This window comes from Furipterus horrens, unplaced genomic scaffold (assembly GCF_987537825.1).
Source record: "Furipterus horrens unplaced genomic scaffold, mFurHor1.1.pri manual_scaffold_1, whole genome shotgun sequence".
Taxonomy (NCBI): domain Eukaryota; kingdom Metazoa; phylum Chordata; class Mammalia; order Chiroptera; family Furipteridae; genus Furipterus; species Furipterus horrens.
Window position 1 is genome coordinate 120,051,457 of NW_028327171.1, and position 23,928 is coordinate 120,075,384.

The following is a 23,928-nucleotide window of genomic DNA, read 5'->3' on the forward strand; positions in this document are numbered from 1 at the left end:
AGAGTCATTTCTATTTTTTCTTTTCACTGACTATTCCTCTCCTTTACCCATTCTTTATTAGGTTGTGGTAATGGTGCACTGGAGCTAGCTTGAATCAGTTCATGAAAGCCAATTGTAAAGTTTTCAGGAATTTTGGAAGCTGATTGACATGACATCAGTAGCCTGAAATTGGCCGTGGTAGGAATATTTATACCAGGGGAATGCAAAACACAACAAAAACCTGAGTCTTCATGTCCCCTCCCCTCTACCTCCCCAGTCAGTTGTTTATTTATCAGCACATCACTGGTTGGTTGACTTCTAGTTGGTTCCTAGGAACCTGCTATTTTAAGGAACTTAGCTCTTTATGATATGAATTGTAAGTAATTTTTCCCAATTTGTCATTTCTTGAATCTGCTCATAGTGGTTTGTTTTGTTTTGTTTTTGCCATGGTTTGTTTTGTTTTGTTTTGTTTTTAAATTTATTGAAACTTATTTTAATGACTTTTAAGTCATACAAGAAGTTATAAAGACATTCGCCCATGTTTTCTTTTGAACTTTTATGGTTTCGTATTTCACATTTTAATCTTAAGTTTATTTGCTGTGTTTCTAGGTGTAAAGTGTGAAGTATGGATCCAACTTATTTTTCCAAAGCAAAATATTAGCAGATAAGATCTAGGAATGTGTTTTTATAAAGCATCACATTATACTGAACTACATATTAATCCTTGTAGAATGAAGCATAAACAGTTCTTAGAGGGAAAGTCACAGCCTTAAGTTTATATTATAAAAGAAACTGAATTAGGAATGTTTCCAGTATTATAAAAAAATAAACAGAATAACTGCCAAAACCAGTTGTGATGAAATAATATAATTTAAAATATAAAGTTAAATAGAAATTAAACATACACTGGAAAGGATTAAGAAATATAAAATTTTTTGAAAATATTAATGAAATAGTTAAACTTTTAGAAACGTCCATTGAAAGTAGAGAAAAAGTACAAATAAACTATTAACAATGGTAAAGTACACATAAGTGTGGATCAGTAGAACTTTAAAGGGCAATATGAGAAAACTGACAACTTTATGTTAACAATTTTAAAACAAATTGTACAGATTTTTAGAAAAAGTAAAACTGTTACTTCAAGAAGAAACAAAAAACATAAGACTACTCATTAAATAATTAATACTTAAAACTCTACTCCCTGCCCCCTGCCCAAAAGAAATTTGTTAGTTAAAATAGAAAATATACCCCAAGTATTTACCTCACTGGTTTATGCAACTGGTATAACCTTGGTACTAGAAATTCAGATAAGAAACAATCTAGATCTTCTATATATATGAGGTATACCTCTCAACTGTGGATGTTTAGTCTAGGTTTTATAATTTAAACTGATGCAGCTTAGCACATTTAGAAAGAGGATCCTCTTTATTTTCAGAAGATGCAAAGCATTAAAACACTCAACAAACATTTTTGACAGAAATTCTTGGCAATTAGGAATAGAAGTGAGTTTTTTTAACCTGTTGAACTATCAAACTTTTTGTGAAATTTCAGAATTATTATATTTTAAATATTGCTCAATGCAACAAAGCCTACTCTTATGTCTTTCTTTAGCATTGTACTACATGTCCAAAACAGCAGGATAAAAGCAAAGAAATTCAAGGGCAGAGTTTGAAGGGAAAAAACTGAAGTCTTATTTGTAGATGATGGTCTATATAGATAACACCAAATAATTATATAAAAATTAGAATTAATAAAAGCTTAGCAAGGTTCTTATTTAAAATTAAATGTAAAGATTAATTACATTCTTGTCAATAAGTTAGAAAATATAATTTAATACATTTATTGTGCATAACAAAAAAAAAGCACCTTTGAATAAATCTAAAAATTGGGTAAGACTTTTGGAAAAAAATATAAAATTTTGTTGAAAGACATTGAAGAGAGTGAAATTAAGAAAACATTAGTGTATGGAAAGATCATTGTCATAAAGTTCCCCTTTTCCCCCCAAAATTCTACACAATGCCAGTAAAGATTTTAATAGGTCTTCTTATTGTATCTTCATATACATATGGAGGAGAGCAAAGGGCCTTAGGAAAAAGTGGGTTAATTTGCCCTACCGATTAGAAAGATTTAAAAAAAATTTCATCTCAACATTATAATATTCCACAGGTATGGAAACATGGACTATTGAGACAGACTAGACAGCTGAGAAACAGCCCCAGGGCTTGGTAGATGTTGAAGATGGCTTTGTAGGTCAATACAAAAGAATTAAGTAAATTTATTTGGACATTGGTTAGTCATATGGAAAAAACAAAATGGATCTCTCCTTTACCTCCTACAGAAAAATCAGTTCCATAAATGACCACTAAAAAATGTTGAGCAGAACAGTAAGTTTTGGGAAGACATATACCCTATGTTATAATTAAAACATTTAAAATATAAAATGCCATCTACTTCTTGGTTATGCAACTATATACACTATTGAAAATATAAAGAAATGCAGTAGAATAGTGAACACTGCATATAGGATCCTGTTACCAAATGTAGAGGAAGGTAAAGGATATAGTGATGTAAGCAAAGAAGATTTTTATTTTTTAAGCTGAATGGGTATGGATGGTCATTTAAAAAAATCTTTTTGTGACATATATTTTATAGTAAATTTAAAATCAGAAATTCAGTCTTTTTTTATGTTAGTGTTCCTTGGTGACTGCCTAATTTAGCTCGGTGATTTCTGTAGGAAATTAAGAAGTCCTCCCTCATATGCCAGTCAGTCAGGCAGACACAGGTATCCAAACCAGTAGGGTGACCTTGGGCAGATTAATTAATCCCCATTTTCTCTGTTTCCTCATTGTAAAATGGGAATAATTACTTATATGTTATGAGGATTCTGAGTTCACACATATATGCTCTTAGTATAATATATGGTATAACTCTTAATTTTAGTGTAGATTCTAGAATTTGTGTATGTCTTTCCTTAAATTACTATTAAAAGTCATTCATTTTAGTTTGTTTTTTTATGCAGTACTTTCTTTTACTGCTTCCAGTATACTAGAAACATAAACAGAATAACCTCCAAAACAAGTTGTGATGAAATAATGCAATTTTAAAGATAAAATTAATGAAATAAGAATTAAACATTCACTAGAGAGGATTAAGAAATATAAAATTTTTTGAAAATATTAATGAAATAGTCAAACTTTTAGAAAAGTCAATTGAAAATAGAGAAAAAGTACAAATAAACTATTAATGATAAAGTACACATATGTGTGGATTAGTAGAGCCTCAAAGGGTAATAGGAGAAAACTGGGTATGGATGTTCATTTTAAAAAATAACCTTTCTTGAACCCTTTCAAGCCTTAACGATTTGTTTTTCTGTGTCTCTTTTCTGCAAGCTTTCTCTCACGATGAGCTAGAAGTGATTTTGAATAATATAAGAAGCCAATAGGGATTCAGATTGGTTTATGTTTTCTCTATCAGATTGCAATAAGGCAGGAGAGGCATTTTGTACCTATTTGGAACCACAAAATCCCTGAATTTAGAAAAGTTTAATTCCTAATTATATTAGCATGCTCATCAGTTATTTTGCATTTCTGAATTTATTTTTTTATGGTTCATGGTTTTAATAATTGGAGTTAACAGGTTGCTAGAGTGGCAAATTCTTCATAAATGCCTACAACATGGCATTATTTGTAGGTTGTTTCTCTCAGTACTTCTAATATTTTTAAAAATTTTATTTCTCAATTACAGTTTACTTTCAATATTATTTTCTCTTAGTTTCAGATACTAATATATATTCTTTTTATCTTTATCTTTTGCAGCCTAGAAATTTATGGGCATACATGCTTTAAAATAGAAGTTTAAAGCTACATACCAAAACACATTTATACTCCAGAGTATTATAGCTTTTGTATATTGCTAAGTATTTTGCATTTAGTCATTTTTTTTCCGCAATAGTATATGTAATGCAACAGCTAATATTTTCTGTTTCTGGAAATTTGACATATTTGTAGCCAATAAAAAAAGATAATTTAATCTGAGAAAAATCCTCAAATAAATTTCACCTCCTCATCTAAAAATATAACATGCTAAAGTAATTGACACATTAGCATCTGATAGGTTCAGGACTCACACTCAGGAGTTCCTAACGCATTTTTAGAATTTGTGTGTACAGACCACATGCACATGTGCGGGCATAGGGGAACATGTCAGGACCACACATGGGGAAGACCTGCTTTGCTCATGAATAGGTTGTTTCCTCATGTAGGTCGCACTTACTTAAACCTATGGAAACACTGTTTTTGCTGTATTCTCCAGGTCGGATTCGCACAAGACGACAAAACTCTGGGAGTGCCACCAATGTCGCCTCTATACCTTCTGATAATCGAGGCCGCAGTCGTGCTAAAGTGGTTTCACAGTCCCAGCGTAAGAAGTATATTTTATACTCTCTGTTATCTTGGTTTTTTTCAACAGCCCAGTGTCATTGACTTTAGGGGGAAAACACATTTCTGTGGCTCTAAGATACTGTGAGTAATCTTGATGTTTCTTGGTTAAGCTTACAATGGGAGGGTTCAAGTGTGCTTTTTTCTCCTGTCCAGGTGATTTAAATTTTTTATCATTCCTCATTAAACATTAAAATACACTTTCTCTTCCTCTTCTCAAGCTTCTCCAGCTGAAACATACCTGGACGGTGACCCATTTCTCTGTCGATAAGCAATCCTTCTGATATAATCTTAGTACCTGGAGAGATGACTGTTAATGCCAAGTCCTCTTTCCAGTGGTCATAAGTAAATCCATTAAAAGCTCTGCCCTCTAACCCTCCATTCTAATACTTCAGCCTGCTCCTCTTTTCTTGCCTGTGTGGACTCTTGCTTTGCACAGTGGCCCTTACCTCCATTATTGCTTCTCTGTATATGTCAAGTCATGTGGTTTGTTAGCCTGAGGCATGAAAGGAGCCATAGATGGATTGAATGTATTAGGATCCAGCCCTGGTGTCTCACTTCGCAGCTGTATGTGACTTTGAGTCCCCTGCTCCCTCTCTGTGCATGGAGAGTAGAGCCTGGCTGTTGGAATTCTCCTGGGCAATCTGAATGTGTGGAGGGAAGTTCTCCTTCCTCAGGAGCCAAGCTTGCTCTCCTCACAGCACTCTTTAGCTGATGTGCAGCTGTTGTGGGTCTGCCTACTTGATTGTAGACAGCACTTAGTCTATGCTCAACCCTCAAGTTCTCTCTGAGTATTTAGAATGCCTTTCTCAGCTCCTTCTGAATTAAGTACTTGGCCATATCCCTTTGGTAACTATAGTCCTTATGTTATATAAAAGCTTGTAACCTTTCTCAAAAGAAAGTGCAAGGTCAGATGTATTGCTGCCTTCGGTGAGAGTATAGTACCCAGGCTTATCTGACACACAAACCCATTCTTCTACTCTACACTATACTACACTACACTGCACTGCATTACACAACATACATCGCACAGGTGAAGCCCGGAAGCTTCTAGAACCTTGGGAACAATGTCCTGGCTCTGGTTATTCTGTTGAATCCTAGCATTGCCTGGAGTCCATGGTCCCTTTTCTTTCAACTTCAGTATGTTGAAATGGAGCTGAGTAAAAAACGTCTAACCCTTTAGCTGTGCAGTGGTATTTCCTTTCTTAGAGAGTGAGGGTTGGACAGTATTTTACATACCTTCATTTATGTCTGCTGCATATTGGTGCTGGCCTCTGCAGAGGTCCTTGCCCGTTGCTGGGTCCTCTGCTTTGGAGACGGTGAAGATGAAAGCTCTTCTGGAGCAGGGTTGAGGGTGATGATAGAACTTTAATTATTCACTTTTACAAAAATACTGCACACTCCCTGACTTAGCACTCCACTTTAAAAACTCTTTAGTTTTACTTCATTCCCTAAAGGAAACAACATCAACAAATGATCAAGCCTGGATCTTGAACTTATGCATAGAAATTAAATATTTTTTAAAAATTATTTTAATAGGAAGAAAATAGCATATTTATGTTACATATGTAGATATACTAACATTCAGAGTCATGATTTAATAGTAAGTAGATTTTATTAATATTAGATTTAGGGTCCTTAACAGTTGGCATATTTTAAATATTTGAGTCTAAATACTTGGGGATTAATATTAAACTATTTGAGGATTTGGCATAAGGCACTCAGGTGAAACTAGTTAATAGCAGCTCCTTTTGATTCATTTATGTTTATTGAGCACTCCTGATGTGGTGAGTCCTGTTTAAGATGATAGTGATACAGAGATGAGTAACATGTAGTCACTTCTCTCAGGTTGCTAGGAGCTAGAGAGCAGATTTACTCTCAGACACTTGCCTAACTCTTCTCTGCATTCTCTACACCAAGTTCTGTGCCTGGCACATTGTAGATTTTTAAGTGTTTCATGTACAGATGGGAAATATATGCTAAATAGTGTGACATATATAAAATAAACATGAGTATAAAAATAGACTAGGAGGAACAAGACCTAGAAAAAAATAACTATTTTACTAATGTATTTGTGAACAAAGACATGTTGTGTTTGCATGCTGACCTCTGTATTTTGTATTATTGTCTTTTAATCCACTTTTTGCCTGTTCTTTGGTCTGCTCTCATAATTAAGGATCCAGATCTGCTAATCCTGCTGGTGGTAAGCCATTTCTCTTCTTGCTAATTTTTTTTTTTTTTTTTTTTGTCCATTTTCTCTCACCCTATGCACCTTGCACAATATTAATTTCTTTATTATGAGCTTAGTTAATCTTCCTGCGTTTTTTCTGTATGTTCAAATTCTGGAGTTTGAAATGGATTTCTTCTTTCTTTTTACATAGCTTAATAGTTTATTTGTATGCTCAAATTTTATGGGCAAAATCAATAGATCATGAGGTAGGTTCTTCATGGTAATGTGTACTGGTGATTTTTACAATGAATTTCGCTTTAAATTAGAGTAAATCATTATAAAGTACTAATTTTTGTGAGAAGTCCAGTGATTCATTTGAATGGTGTGTGTGTGTGTGTGTGTGTGTGTGTAACTTCCAGTTGTGTTATTTCAAAGGTTTCTACATTTGGTTCTTATTCTGATAAATAATAATGTGCATTTTATGTTTTAGAATTTTATTCCTTTCTGACTTAAGTAGGTGATCTAGGGGTGTGTTGGTATGATACTTAAAATTTTGCTGTTTTCTCTAATTTTGTTCCACAAGAAATGGTTTTTTAGATATCTAGCCCCTTAGTCATAATAAAAATTACTGACCATATCATTTGTTTTTAACTTCTAACTTATTTCATACATCTCAGGGGGTAGGGTCTATGTGATGGCAATTTTTGTAGGTTTTTTAAAAAGATTTTATTTATTTTTAGAGGGAGGGAGAGAAACAACAGTGTGATAGAGAAACAGTGATAGGTTGCCTTTGGCATGCCCCCAACCAGGAACTCGGCCCGCAACCCAGGCATGTGCCTTGACTAGGAACCTTTCAGTTTGCAGAACAACACCCAACCCAATGAGCCACACCAGTCAGGGCTACTTTTGTAGGTTTTTGAGATATCCTTTGAGGCTTAATATACATTTAGTTTGTGTAACACATGTGGAAAAGTGAAAAGAATGTGTATTCTGTTTGTTGAGTTACATGTGTATATGTGGGAAATGTATACACATCTGTATATAATTTTGACTGCTCTGTCAATTTCCGAGAGTTAAAATAGTCTTTCAGTAGTTACAAGTTCTGAGAGGTATATTAATAATTATAACCTTTTCAATTTCTTCCTGTAATTTTACTCTTATGTTTTATATTTTAAAGCTATGTTATTTGGAGCATAAAGGTTCGTGATGATATCTTCATGGACAATTCATTTATCAATATGAAATATCCTCTGTTTAATGCTGTGTTTTATTCTATTTTGCTGTGTTAGATGTGTTGTTTGTCACTTATAAACAACGTAACAGTTGGACTGAATTTTTTTTTAAGTCTAAAAATCTTTGTCTTTTAATAGGTAATTTTAATCTAGCAGCATTTATTATGATTACTGATATGTTTGAGCTTATTTCTATGATTTTATTTTGTAATTTTTATTTGCCATGTTTCAACTTATTTCTTCCCCTTTCTCTCCTTTCTTCCATTTATTAGATTAATGGAGTTTTCTTGGATCCATTTTTGACCACTAATGTTTAAGAAATTTGTTATATTTATATTTTCTACTATTCAGCAGTTATACTTAAAAGTTTTGATGTATCAACTCTGACAGGAAAAATAATAATAATAAACACTTTTGTGGTTATTTCTAGAAATTTGCTGTGGAATTTGGAGGCTGTTTGTACTCAGCCTGCTCTTTTGAATCAAATTTTGCAGTTATTTTTGTAGTATCCCACAGTAAATTTGTGTATAAATATTCTTTTATGATAATTTGATGTTCTTTTATGCTCCTACATTTAAAAAAAATTAGTACTAACGCCACCTACAAAGCTGTTGTTGTATTTGATTCAAATTAATGTGTAAACTGGCTTCTGAAATTACTGTAATTTATTCCCTGGTTATATTCATTATTCAGTTTTGTTTTGCTTCATTTTTAGCTGGCAGCCGGTCAAGTTCCCCAGGGAAATTGTTGGGAAGTGGTTATAGTGGCCTTGTTGGGGGATCCTCAAGAGGCCCACCTGTGGCACCCTCTTCAGAAAAACGAAGCAAGATTCCCAGGAGTCAGGGATGTAGCCGAGAAACAAGTCCAAACCGAATAGGATTAGGTAAGGATTCTCAAAGACCTTGAAACACCATTTCTAACTTGATCAGAATTTTTATTATAATCTAATGACTTTTTCTAATCTAGGAAATAGAGATCTGTTTTTGAACTAAGGATATCATTTTGCCTGTGTTAAAAAGACATTTTGATTGGTGCTTTTTACAGATCATGTATGTTCAGGTTTCAATTATAACTGAAAAAGGTGTGGGAATTACCATTCAAACTGCTGAGCAAGAATTGTATTGTGGGCTTTTGTATTTTAGAGTCATTTTGCAAAATATTAGAATTGGGGGAATGGGCAGAAATTTTTAGTTTACAGTTAGAAGCTATGTTGCTTTTAATTTTTTCTTTCACTGATTAGCACTAAGTAGCTGTTAATCTATATAAATTTTCAAAAGCAATTTATAGGGTCCACATTTATTTTAATTCTGCTGTTCTCTAACCTAATTGGTGAAACTTAAGAGTCAAAACATATGTGTACATACTTACTTTTGATAAAGTATTGTTCAAACATAAAAGCTGGAAATAGGTGGAAACTAAATACATAATATTTTTGTGGTTTAGTATTAAGTTTTATTGTAATAGTGCATAGAATTACTCTTAGTAACTTAAAGACCTTTTACCTCTATTAAAATTATTTTGTATACTATCTTCTTAATGAAAAAGTGGAAGTCTTGTAATATATTATGCAAAAATATCTTATGTTCGTACTTTTATATTTTACCTACTTTCTAAGGGTAAAAATCTATTAATGTGAAATCAGGGAACTATATTTTTATTGGCTTTTGCTTCTCATTTATTCACTTATCTCCTCAACAACTTTTACTTGAATGCTTACTGTGATGTGCTGTGTACTTTGTCAGACTTTAGGATTGAAGATAAGTGAAGTACATTGAGCTTATGACTTCAAAGAACTTGCGGTCTTAAAGGTGAAACTGTATACAGTATGGCAAATACTGTGACTTGGTGCTTTCGAACCCTTCTGCTGGGTCCCAGTGAAGCGGGAGTCCTCAGAATCCCACAGTACTTGCCGTACCAACTGTACCAAGGTGTCTGGCTGAGTTTCTTCTCGGTCACAGTTTTACTCGAAAGCAAGAATTGTCCTAGACAAGGAGTTCTCCCAGATATCCTACTTGAAAGAGGTCCCTAGAATGTATTCTGTTTTGATGAAGTATAAAGTGGAATTAGGCAGGGTGGGAAGATGAGGAGAATGGTGCTGTAGGGCAGAGAGAAGCAGGTGCACAAGCAGTCAGGTAAGAGGGAGCATAGTGCATTCTGGGTATGACAAGTAATTCCTTTGGCTACAGTAAAGGAAGTTTGTCAGGGTAGGGTGGGAGATATGAGGGCAGAGTGGCTGGTAGGATCCAGCTCATCAAAACCCTTGAAGGCTGCCTGAGCTACAAGAAGGCATGGGCAGATACTTAAGAAGTAGAAAGCATGGGATTTGGTTCGACTAACATTTCCAAAGCAAGTGAGAAATGTAACCAAGCAGTGGTTTTGTTAATTCTACTTAATGCCAACTTTTTGTTGGCATTATGTAGCCTGATTCCTGAGCTGACAAGTTGTTTGGATCCAGAAATAACAACTAATGTGGATACAACCAAAGGAAATAGTCATGGCTGGAATATCTAAATTTCGGATTTGATATTATAACATGAGTGTTTGGATCTGGTTATGTTTTGAAAATGGATTTGACTATAGATTTGGGTGTGAGGTTTAAACTATTCTTTTTCCATAGTTAAGTTCATAGAATATCTCTTGGCAGTCCATATTGTTTCATACTTTTAAATTTTGGTGGGAGGGGGAGATTTTAACTTTTTATATTTATTAAAGATGTGATTTTTACCTTCCAAAATTGGAAAATAAATCAACTTCAGTTATCCAACATAATTCTAGGACCTGATATTCCATGGTCCTAACTATGAACTTTGTATTGTGGATAGTTGAAAAGACCACATTTAATAAGCTTTTAAAAGAGTTGCTCTGAAACATCATCATCCATCAGTAAGAACTAAATAGGAGTCTGTTCCCTTCCAAAGAGTTCTTACTTAAAACACTATTTTGAAGAAAGTTATTTCTTTGGTGCTAATTTATGGGGATTAGTTAGTTATGTTAAGTTTTGAGGTCATACATACAATTCTGATTAAGGAAGTTATTTAAATTTCTGCACATTGTGAGAATACACACATACACAAATAAAGACACATATATGAATAAAGTATGTCTCCCTACTTCTGCCTGTGTTAATCTTAGAGATTCCATTTTATAGGGTGTCAGATATTAGCATTTTTCAGTAATTTCTCATTTTTCTGTGATCATTTTGTATATACTGGGTATATGCCTATATGTCTAAATATTTGGGTCACTGTATAGCAACTTTGAATATAAATATTCAAAAACTGAGGGATCATCTTTTAAGAATATTTTATGTAATTCCCAAACTAATTAATAGTTTTCATTATAGGTAAACTAGGATTAGAATTTGCACTGAGAATTAATTTCAGTTATTTACAAATTATGTTTGGTTCAACTATACTTTTTTGTTTGAAATAGTATTTCTGAAGTAAATTTTTCTTTCTCATTTGATAAAAATGATGCCCAAGCTCTTCTTCTTTAGCATTTACTTAAGCAAAACAGTATATAATTTCTGTAGCACAGCAAAAAAATAAAATAAACCCTGCTACTCTATTTTTTCTTGGCAATTTCTTCCACCAAGTAAAAGAATATACTCTTTGTAAATTATTCCATTTTTGTGTTTTATTCTTTTTTCTTTTTTTTTTTTTTTTACAAATAATGAAGTTTATATCAATTATATTTTGGCACTTTGCTTTTGGTTTTTTTCTTCTCATCTGTTGAGAAAAGCTTTTTAAAAAGTTTTGACTTTTTTGCAGCTTATGATCTGTGGGTTTGTGTTTAAATGTTTTCAGATTCTGTGGCTTAAAATAGTTTGAAAGAATTAAAAATTAGTGATCAATTTCAGCGGTTAAATTATACTACTGTGTGGAAGACTAAAACATGAACATATCTAGCCTAGGGAGATATTTTATGTCCTTAAGTTTTGAAACTTTCCATTATTCCTCTTAGACTTATGCATAAGTTCTGGTAGGACTCTTCCTTAAAAGGCAAAAGTCAGGATTACCCTTAAAACATCGTAAAGGTAGAATAAAGTGTCTCTCAAGAAATGCAAACCAATCAAATGGTTTCTCAGCATTTTATGTAAACACAAGGTTCCAGAGCTACGTAATACTTCTTCTAGAAGGTTCAAGCAGCAAGTACGTTTTTATCACTTCTTCATTCTCTATTATGCTTTCTCTTCCATATTCTCACATAGGACGTTCACTTCCGGCACTCAGTAAAGAGACAAGTTGATTTGGTGGATTGTTTTTTGGTTTTGACCACCTAATTACTTAGTCTTTGTAAATATGATTTTTTAATATACTTATTTTAAATCCTTCTTATAGATTGATCTCTGGAAGTGGTATTATAAGTGTTTTAAATTATTCAACATTCAAACTGTTGATATCACTATTAGATGTACTTTAATGAGGTTTGGGGCACCTATATGGGCAGATTATTACAAAACTGTAAACAGAATTCTTCTTCTGTCTGTTACTACTAGCCATATGTTAGAAGAGCCAGTCAGGTGTTTTAGAAAATAAACTTTCTCTGAGTGAAATACTAAGAGTCTAAACCTCATTAAGAATTGTGCCTATTTTATTTCACATCGTATATATTTATCCCTTTTCATACTCTTTATTGCCTTCATGAAGCAAGGAGAGAACAGACATTTCCCATTGCTATAGCATGTATGTTAAGTTAGAGAAGGGAATGGGAGCTGGGTAAAATTTCAGAAGTAATCGGACAATAACTATAAGAAAATGCTCAGCTAAGCATACACAAATGTTAAAAATTATCAGGACTTTTATTATTTTTGATTATTTGTTTTGGAGTAGACAGTGGAATAGATGAGATTTTCATGTGTGCCTTTCATTAGGGAACTGGGAACTCCTTACCGTATTACCTTCTCTTTTAAATACTGTGACTTTTTCTTCCTAACCTTCCTAAGGGGAGGCTGAACTGGTGAGTTAGCATGGCACTGCAGAGGCGATTTCATAAATTAGATGTGGTATTGATTCTGTGCAACTTCTCATGTATTTATTGGTGGGGTCAGTAGATACGCCCTAGTTTTTTAAGGGTTTAACTTGGCACCTGCTGCTTTTGCCTTCATTGTAGGAGCTGTTTAAAATGTTACAAACATTACTGATTAAAAGGTCACTGCTGCTTTGAGTAGTAACTCAGTGCTCCCATGTCACTATGGCAAAATGAAGGAGAATTTAGGAATTACTAGAGAATTCTAAATGCAGCTCTGTTTTGACTGTTGCTCAGATTGCATTTCTGTGCTTGATTTTTCCTTGCTTGTCAGCGCAGACCTAAACCATCGGACACCACTTGCGTAACTTTAGGGTCTAACTCAGCTCTAGCCCTGAGAAAGACCACAGTCAGAAGTTGGTTCGATTTTCACTTTTGTATTCTTCTTTATCGGCGTCTGGGTAGTGGTGGTTCATGATTCTGGTTTGTAAGATATTCTTGTTATGGTTTGGCCATGCAATAAATATACCTTTGCTCTAAATAATAGGCTGTGCTCATTGATACATTAATGGGAAACAGCCATGTTTTACATCAGTGAATTGAGTTTTTCTTTTCTAAAATTTCTGAAGATGGCATTTCTACCCAGTCCAGAATGAATAGATCCTCTCAAGATGGAAATATGTATTGTCCCCACCAGCTATTACATTGGTGGCTCTGTGCATTCAATATGCAAAGTTGTTTGCCAGTATTTTGCCAGTACTGTATTTCTGTTTTTTGAAATTAAATTGAAAATCAAGAGCATTGTGGTCTTTTCTGAGCTATCATATAGTCAAGTTCTATTAGAGCTTAGGCTATTCATGTGACCATTTTTTCAGTTTTTTGTGATATGAATATAATAAAGTTATTCATAGATAATCATAAAGTAATTGGCCATTTTTAGGTCAGTGGATCAGTCCACATACTAATGGACTGGTGTAAGGCTGGCTAAGGGAAGGCTTTTAGTAGGGACCACAGGCAAATTTTTGGATTCCCATAGAGAAAGCAGAAATTAATGTTGGGACCAATTTTAAAAAGGGGGTTAGCAATCCCAAGTCTTTATTTCTGTTGGTTTAGATAATGAAATATGTTTGAAACGTCTGTATACTTACTCAGAGTGTGCAGGTGCTCTAGCTGTGTCAGCCCTTAGGGCTTCTCTTTGCCAGGAAGGCCAGGCTGAGAGGAGTGAGCTCTCTCGTAGGTAAGTTCATGAATTTCAGCGACCAGAACGTTTATTCTATTTTTTTAATCCAAATTAAATTATCTTTTTAAGAACTCAGTGCACATGAAAATGGCTTTAGTTCTTTACCCTCTTGTGGAGAAGTTTGCTGAAGCCATAAAAACTGATAATTTCCAATAGGCTTTTGAGCTTTTATTTTCTGATGCCAGTTTATTCTTTGGAAGCTTTCTTTTCATTTCTTACATTTAGGTGTTATTTCACTTTCATACCGCAATTCACAGCTTTCTGAGGCATTGAGCATAGTTGAGTTGTTATCCAAACCTTCTCCTGTTGGCATGTCAGCCAGTGAGACCATAGCAGGAATAGGTGCTCAGTCGCGGACAATGTCGTGATTACGTTAATGGAATGTGACATTTTGTGAGTTTTTCTGTCTTCATTAAACTTGTTCACCTTCTCTGAAACCCCTCATGCTGCATACTAGCACGGAGCAGCCGTATCCCTCGACCCAGCATGAGTCAGGGGTGCAGCCGCGATACCAGCCGTGAGAGCAGCCGAGATACAAGCCCTGCTCGGGGCTTCCCTCCACTGGGTGAGTACACGTAGGCGCTGGCTCTCGGAGCAGAGGCCTTTCCCTGCTCCAAATGCTTGTCCGAGACACTGCTAGGTGGAATGACCTGCTTTCCCTCCTCTATTGTCATTGTGATCCTTTCTTCTTTCTTTCCTCGTCCTTAGTTACCCTTCGCTCTCCCCCTCTGCATGCTTGAATTTTGGCCATTTCCAGTTTTTATGTATTAGAGGAAAAAAGCATTACTTCGCTCTGTGCTGTTGTCATTTACGATCACTTGCTGCCAGGCAAGCCCATCTCTGTGGTAATTTCTAACAGAAGGTGTAGCTTAGCCAAAGTTAAATGCAGCTTAATGGTAGAGTTAATGCAGAGTTGATCCTTCCTCATTAAATTTCTACAACTAGTGTTTAATTTTACCAGAGGTTAGGCCATCTGTGATTCAATTCAATGAAAGAAAAAAAGTAAAATCATAATGTTTAGGCCATTAAATGTGCTTAGTTTCAGGGTGATGACATTAATTTAAAAAGCAGCATGAATGAAGATAGTAGTTATGAGTCGTTAACTGAGTAATTATCAAAGCTTTCTTTAAAGCAGTCTAAAAAGTGCTTTTTGATAAATTGCTTTGGTATATAGTACAATGCAAAACTTCATGATGTCTGTTGTTAGATATTTTCATTCTTCCTGGTCTCAATATGCTATTTAATGTCTATGACCTCATGCCATCCCAGGACAAAAAAACACAATTATTTGGTCACCATAAGGTGGTGTAACTACTATACCTTAGACCACCAGCCAGGTGCTGGTTGGGGCTGCTCATTTGCCACCCGACCCTCAGTTTTTCTTATATCCAGAATTTATATTTTAACAGTTTCTAGGATTCAGGAAGAACAAGAAAAAAAGAGAAACATGAATCCATTATAGAATATTTTATTTACCTTTCTTATAGTTTTAGTTTTAGTAGTTCTGCCTTTCTCTAATATGGATATATAAACTACTTTTTTACATAGTGCAAATTAATAATCCCTAAAGACATCTGCCAACACATACTTTTACATAAAATATTTTGTATTCAGTAATTGTCTTAGGTTTTTGGCAGAATAAGTTCTATATAACTGTATATTTTCCTCTTAATAAACATAGCAGGTAGAAATTATTTTAGAACAGTTAGGCCTAGGCCTGAAGTTGTTATATGGAACTGGAGAAGGCAGCAGTCTGTTATTTTCACCTTGATTATGTCACTGGTCTTTCAAATTTAAAAATATCAGAACCATAAGGTCTTAGTAGTTGTCTCTATTGCCTTCTAATTTCATACACTTCTTCCCAATATCTTTTTTTCCCAGTCAGTATCAAAAAGTCTAGATATATTCCTTGATGACCCATTGTCCTTTATGCAGTTCTGAAGAAGAGCAGGTAACAGGTGAAAAAGCCCTGCCGATGACTCACTTGATTTAGTGAAGATGCCATTGTGAGGAATGCTGCCTGATTAGTACAAGAACCTAAGCGGGGCAGTCTACCTGGTACACATCAGCTCTTTCACAGCAATCTGAAAGCATTAGATCAGAATTCTCAACAAATCAAGGGTGGCAATGATGGTATTTTTTTTTTTTTTTTTGGTGAATGAATTGATGATTTTTCCTTTTAAGTTAAGTGAGCATACTGCTCACTTTTTGACCTTCTAGAAAACCTATTATGTAAGTGAATAATTCAATCTTTTTATTGGCCACTTTGTCTCTTAAAGGCAGTTCAGTCTTTTTATTTCATGCACATCCTGGTATATTACTGTCCATAGAAGCAGTCTTTGTAATTCAGCATGTGGTCTGTGGTCCAGGCAACTTGTGCTGCACGTGTGAGGTCCCAGTTGAACCCTGATGAGTGATCTAGTCTGTTACTAGTTTTCTTTGGTCAAGTGGATCTGCTCTGTGTCATGGTGACAACCCAGAATGCTGAAATGCATAATTGCTCCCACTAAGGCAGAAGATATGGATGCAGCAATTTCCCCTTCCTGATGAACTCCAGCATCAGCATATATCTTTTGTGGTCAGGGCAATAGTAACATCTTTTCCACTGAATTTTTATACCGTGCCTTTTTCTTCCCCTCCATAAGTTGAATTTGTTCATGAAATTTTTGTTCGCCTTGTACCTGGCCCCATTCTGACCAGTTGATAGGCATAATTCCTTGTGATTCCTCTAGGACAGGTATTATCCCTCTACCTCATTTGAAAGTAGTTTTGATAAGTGTCTTTCATTTGTTCCTCTGAAATGTATTAAATGCTTTTTGTGAAGCGTCTCCAGGCTTAGGCAAATAAGAAGTACTCAGTGAAATCGTGATTTCCAGGCTTGGGGTTAGGACCTGAGTATTCATAGATAAATCCCAGAAGGTTGTTGTTCCCAGGGGAGCTTACTATGCCCTTCAGAGAATGTGAAGTTTTCTTCTTTTTCTAATTCGCTTAAATAATCATTCCCCACCCCCTTTAAAATATAGTGAGTGTGTATTAAGGCCCCTTTGTATCAACTCATGTAGCCAACCTTCCCTTTCAGAAAAGGGAGGATATGAAAGTAATTATGTTTTAGTGAATACATATTGGCTTTAAGTTTGCATTTTTATCACATCATTTTTGGGGGCCATTTTAATGGTATGAGTATATATTTATATGGTTACAGTGACGTTTTAAGTGAAATAAGGGCCCTAGAACTTGTAAATAAGGCTTTGATGTAAATGGGTTCACCTCGGATTTCATTGTCAGGTATTTACTGAGAATGTGACAAATGACTCATTACATGACAGATTTACTATAGAATATTCGGTTGAAATAGAACCAAAGGACAACTTTATAAGAAACCTTTAGATCATGTTTTCTTTAAAAGCTATTTTTGGTTTAAACTATCAAGCAATACTGATATGCTTGTATAATAAAATGAGTTTTGTTTCAGCCTCACAAAATACTTTGCCAACTTTATTCTCTGAGTAAAGTGATTATTTCATAATATCTGTTTTAGAGATTGCTGATTTATTTTTGTGCTTCTTGAGGACTTAGGAATTTTTAAATTTTCTTTTCCTTTTGCAAGCTGGTAAAAATTTGTTCTTATTGACCAGGTAGCCTTTGCTATTTAATACCACATATACTGTAAATATGTGCATTCTATAAAGTGACATGATCTTAAATAAATAAAATTATATTGAAGAGGTTTTGATATTTTATGACTGTGAATGTTAACATGTACAGGATACTATACTGTAGTAGTTGTGTGAAAAGTAGCACTGATTAGTATACTTTATTAACCTTTGAGTTTTCTATGGTGCAGTCATCATGTTCTTTCCAGAGTAATGAATAGAAGCATACTGTCTTGTTTGTTTGTTTTTTTCCTGAGGTATATTATGTGGCACTCTGGTCAATAAATTTAGGTTCTGAATCAAGTCTATATTACATAATTATTTCTAAACATTATTCTATCCACATGAGGACGGAGTTTAGCATATATTTCTTCAGATCAATGAGTTAATATGTGTGAATACTTGCTAATAAAACAACACTTCATGTCTAAATGTAAGTTGGAATTTACTCTTAACTCTTACTGCCACCACCAGCATCACTACAACAACTATTAACCACTGTTTATTCTGTGCCTGGCATTGTGTTTAGTGCTTTATGTATGCTCTCTTTTAATTCTCTTAACACCCTAGAGATATGTACCATTATTAGCACCATTTTACAGATGAGGAAACTGAGACACAGAGATGTTAAGTACTTTGCTCAAGGTCTTACCGCTTGTGATCAAACCAGGATTTTGCCCCCAGTTGTATTACAGAGCCAGTGCTCATAATCATAGTACTGAAAATGACTCTTCAAGGAAGGCCATTAAACTGAATACTACATTTTCAATAATTAAAAGTAAATTCAGCCCTGGCTGGGTAGCTCAGTTAGTTAGAGCATCATCCTGATACACCAAAGTTGCAGATTCAAACGCTGGTCCGGGCACATACAATGCACAAATGAGTGAAACAACAAAAATCGATGTTCCTCTCTCTTTCTCTCTCCCTCTCCCCTCCCCCCTAATATCAATAAATGTTTAAAATTTAAAAAATAAATTCATTAATTAGGATATTTATGCAACAGAACAACAAATATTTTGACTGGGGAAAATGGAATTCCAGTTTTTGAGCCCCCTTCTTGTGATTTCATTCTGTTTCTGTTCAAATAACATTATGAACTTCTATGCTTTTGTTTTTGGTGTACGGTTGCATATGCATCACATACTGATGAGACATCTTGTGGGCTGAGTTAATCCATTCCAACTGTTACTCTGCTCTGGGCTTTAAATGGTGCTTTGTGGCTCCTGGTGTTTTTCATGTTGCATATTTTCATCATGGCTGATAGAGGCTTCATGGCGTGAATATCAACCTGGAGTCTGAATTAGTTGATGCATAAGGAGCACCTCAAAGGGTGCCTTTGTTGTACCTGTGTGTTTAATAGCCATGTGAGAGCCAGCAGGCTGCCATGAATTTTGGGGGTCGGCACTCGCTCTCCATTCATATCTAGCACCATTTCTTTTCATGAGGAAACATGGCCTGTTGGTAGCAGTCCCTGCATTTCTTTTGGACTGCGGCGTTTTCCGTCTTGGGTACTTCTTTGTTAATCCTGTGGGTGTTGCCATTCCTTTTACCTGCAGCTTCTCGACGTCATTCCAGGTCCACTAGTGCTCTCTCCACTGCAGAATCTGGTGGGCAGTCAGGTGAACAAGTGCTAACTGCATGACTTGGCTTCTTCATATGTTCCAGTTTCACACTCATTTTAACATTTGTTTTCATCATTGTTGGCTAGCACTTGGCATGTATGCACCTCATTTTTTTCCTCCCATGTGCTTTTATTTTTTTTAAGTTGCTGAATGTTTATGGCTCTGTTAATAGGCTGTAGATGATTTGTAAACTGTTTGACAACATTATTTCTCCAGTGTTCATATTTATATTAAAACAAAACAAAGCAAAAAATTGGGGGAAGCACCTTACCCTCTTTTTGCTCCCTCCCCCAGAAAAACAACCCAAACTCCAGGTGTCAGAAGGATTCCTGAATATCATCCAACAGAATCTTTCATCTCCAAAATCTTTGCTCCCAACAAAGTGGTGATTATTAATGTTAGTTATTAGTGTCAGGTTCTAATTTTTGGAGGTACTGTGTATTTTTCAAATTATGTCATACATAATTTTATATGTATAAAAATAAATGCATTGTCAGTCATGATTCAGATAATACAGTCAGGCTAGTGGTAGCTTTCGCAGCCTTTGGACCCCAAGCTTTTCATCTTAGCCCTCTTCTGGCAATACTAAAATTTCACTGGTTAGCCATTAGACCAAAAGTAAGCATACAATAATATATCAGTTTGCCAGATTTAACTGGCATCATTTTGATATGCTAACGATCCCTAATAACTGCAGTATTGAGTATAGCAGTGTATTAAATCACAAGTGACAGCTCTGACCAATTCACTGAGTTAGATATTTTCTCTGTTCTTCGTCTAAATGAAACCAGCTGTGTAGTTTTTAAATATGTGCTCTAATTAGCACATTTCCCTGAAGGTTATGGGCCAGACTGAGGGTATAGTCATATGTATCCATCTCTTGGAAAATGGAGTTTCAGAATAGTATCAGAACAATGAGATTGTAAAACAGATTTTGCTGTGTTTAAAATAAAAGGCTTATAATTTTGCTTAGATCCAGACAAACATTTCCCCTTAATATTTGAAATTCAAATTATCTATGATATATATAGAATGATCTGCAGTCACGGTTTATGACAAATCTGTATGCATCTGGGAAGCACAGAACAGTTGCATTGTTTTTATAGTTTTAATTTTGTATCTGAAAAATTAGTATTATTCCTGGAGCAAGAAGTGCTGGCATGAGATTTTTTTATTTTTTATTTTTTTTAATTTTATGGACTTTAAGTTCATGCTGGGTAATTTTTAAATAGCTTATAACTGAATTACTTTCATTCTGTTATTCATAAATCCCTTACTATCTACCCTTTTTTAATGGAAAAAAGAGATGAACAAAGATCATTTATGAAACTGTGGACAATAAATCTCAAATTTATACTTGTTTCATATTTCAACTGATGATTTAATTTATATCTATATAATTACATAGATATAACTGTTCTGTGTTTTCTCTTTAGTTTATGTGGCACATTAAATTGCCTTAAATGGCTAAGATGACATTCCATATGATAAGCAGGTGCATTAAAAAAGGGGATAGTATAACATACAATTTTTGTTTCTTTATAAAAATTCATGACTGTATAACTTGTTTTTAGCAATGTTTACATTTTTTCCTTTCTGTGGCAATGGAAGATGTAATGTTTTGAAACTAACATTTTTAAAAAGCTAAATAACACTTCACTTTAGAACTTCACCAGTTTTGCAGGTGATATTTTGTTACATATCTAAAATCTTATATATTTCATAGGAAAGATCAATTCATGTAAAAGAGCTATTAGCTTTCCTTTTATTCTAAATGCTTCATATGGCTAGTAACAGAGATTTTCCTTGTCCAGTGTCTTATGTGCTAATAAAAAGAAAGCATTTTTTATCTTAACACTTTTCCCAAAGGTTTTTTATATCTTAGCATTTTAAATAAGAAACTTTACCAGTAGATAGTGTGATGCACTTGTGAAGTATAATTTATACTTTCTCTTATCATAGTTTAAATCTCAGTTCTTAACGAAGACTGGTCAACTGATTTAAAGGGACTTTTAAAAGTTATTTTCATTGTTCGTAATCATTAGCAGTCCTTGAATAGTTGTTTGAACTGTAAAATTTGATTTAAAGCCTTTGGATTCTACCCATTTTGTCTACATGTCTAATGACTATCATTTAAAAATTCTTGAAGGACTCAGGAAAAATGTATAAAATATCATTTGAATTATTAATGTTTTGCAGTTAAGATGTTAGCTTTCTGTGGTGATTATTAAAGAATTTTAATAAATTTATTTTTAAGTAACCTTTGGTGACACAGGAATTATGATGAACATATGCCTAAAATTAATTGAGCTTAATTAATAATACTTAAACAGGAGTGACACTAGTGAAAATTTGCACAGAACTCAATTTAATACATTTGTTTCAAATTTTAACTTTATTGCACACTGGTTAGAACTCATTTGTTAAACCTTGAAAGTTTCTAATTAGTTTCACCAAGCCTCAGGGCGACTTTCCTCTAGAGCAGTGACTTTAAACCTTTTTCATCTCGTTGCACACACAAACTAATTACTAACCTTCTGCAGCACACAAAAAATATATACTTTTTGCCAATTTGACAAGAAAAAATAGGTGAGATTTTGATTCATTCACGCCAGATGGCTATTGTTGTGTTGACTGTTGTTTTTTTTTTTTTTTAATTGACAATCTAAAGGAAAAGGGGTCAGTGCCCCTGACTAAATAGTCTGGTATTGCATGTTTTAAAAATACTTGCAGCACAGCATTGTGCCTCTTGTGGCATACTGGTTGAAAATTACTTCTCTAGAGGGAATGCTAAATAGATTAAAAGACTCAGCTTATAGCTCACCTCCCTTCTAGAGGTTACTCTCTCTCCTATATCTCAACTTTTCAAAAATAAAATATTAAAGAACCATTGCAATTGTCAGGATGTTCCGTGGCACGATGGTATTAAGTGTGAGCAACCTAATCTCTGCCACTGTTAAGTAAATATAGTTAAAATTGGCAACAAATTTTTCAGTGTCTCTGTTCTGTAGGTGGGAAGAGACAGGAACCCTTGCAGAGAATTGAGAAAATGTGAATTAAAGTGACAACTATTTTGCTTTTGTTTTCTAAATAGACCGGTTTGGGCTTGGCCAGGCAGGAAGAATACCTGGTTCTGTGAATGCCATGCGTGTTTTAAGCACAAGTACCGATCTTGAAGCTGCTGTTGCTGATGCTTTGGTAAGAGTCAGTGTGTGTAGTCTCTTTGAATTACTCATCCTCATTACTCTCTGTCTCAACAGAAAATTACCTCCAAATCAGACTACTAAATCATCTTTAATGCTCTTTAAAATTGTATAAATATGAGGTAATTTATGTTATTGTTTTTTCTTAAACTTTGTACATAAGAGGAAATTGGCCTTACAAAAATTGTTAGCATCAGGTATTTCTTCTGTACTCCTCCGCATCGAGGAAGTTTTGATGACATTGGGTTTCTCTGATGTCATTGGGTGTCCATTTTATTTTTACCCCCGTTTTTCCAGCATCTTCTTTTTTCCATTCCATTTCTTCTGTTGCAAGCTTTGATGGCATAACCTAAACAAATCATTATAATAGGTAGTAGAGTTTGTGGTTTGAAAAATCTGCTTTTATTATGTTTTGAGTTATTATATTATGAGTTTGTAAGTCATTATTTAAGGAAACTTTTCCCAAATTTAAGGTTAACTCCTTGAGGATATGAAGCACTGATGGACTATGTTTTTGCATCATTATAATGTAATATCTATAAAAACAATATGAAGTTATTGCTTTATGGTTATAGCAAAAAATTATTTAGTAGAATCTACTTGTGGACAAATTGCATTTTAAAAATACATTTCAGCTAGTAGCAGCACAGCCTTTTGTATATTTTGGTTTGTGTGCTCATTATTTAAATTAGGTACTCTTTAGAACCAATATCTGCCTGTGCTTATGCTCTTTGGAGATTTCTTTTCTTCTAAGGACATAGCCTACTTTCAGACCCTGAAGTTTTAAATTCAGCCATGTTTTGTGTGATCAAAATTTATAGTCTGTGGCTACAGTGATTCCAACTTTCGCTTGTTCCTGTCTCTCCCTTATTTATTCTCGCTCAGGCAAACTCTTTGACAAGCAGCTATGAGCAAGCAAGTTTCTGCTCTCATGATGCTTCCCCTGTAAGCAAGGGCTGCCTGGCCAGCTCTGTTCTTCCGCCTTACATATAGGAGGGCCTTTGTTCTGGCAGATGCAGGAGTTGAGGGTAATTGCTCTAACCATGGCTTTAACTTAAGAGTCACAAGCCGGAACAGAATTATGTGAAGCTCTTTTTCCTTCCAAGTTGCAGGTTTAGATTCTCTCTCTTATTTATTCAAAGACTCCAGGAAGTGGAGGCAGAGGGGTGGGAAATGATGGATGTGCTAATCCTTAGGCAAATGGGACTTCCCCTTTTAAGGCTGGGGTGGGGAAGGGGGAGTTCCTTGTCTATAAAGAACTGCATGAGGGACTGTGTACAAAGTTCTAGGAGGCAGAGTAGGACTTAAGAGTCTGAGGCTTGGCTTTACTTGACTTGGGTTTTTCTCTGAGCTCTAGCTCCATTTACTCATGTTGCCCTTAGTACTTTTTGTTTAAGCTGTTTGGATTCTCTGATTGCAGAAGAA

The 23,928-nt window shown here is 34.6% G+C and overlaps 1 protein-coding gene across 20 annotated transcripts in view; it reads left to right on the forward strand.

The window, feature by feature from the left end:
- The window catches only part of CLASP1 (cytoplasmic linker associated protein 1), a 336,932-nt gene that overhangs the window by 239,620 nt on the left and 73,384 nt on the right, over positions 1 to 23,928 (forward strand). For 10 of the 20 annotated variants that reach the window (XM_090279150.1, XM_090279145.1, XM_090279172.1 and 7 more), the window contains 4 exons: positions 4,291 to 4,398; positions 8,533 to 8,700; positions 14,483 to 14,590; positions 22,395 to 22,498. In XM_090279150.1, coding sequence (XP_090135276.1) covers positions 4,291 to 4,398; positions 8,533 to 8,700; positions 14,483 to 14,590; positions 22,395 to 22,498 — 488 coding nt within the window. The remainder of the gene's footprint in view (positions 1 to 4,290; positions 4,399 to 8,532; positions 8,701 to 14,482; positions 14,591 to 22,394; positions 22,499 to 23,928) is intronic. The other 10 variants (XM_090279175.1, XM_090279211.1, XM_090279186.1 and 7 more) reach the window with 1 other exon arrangement.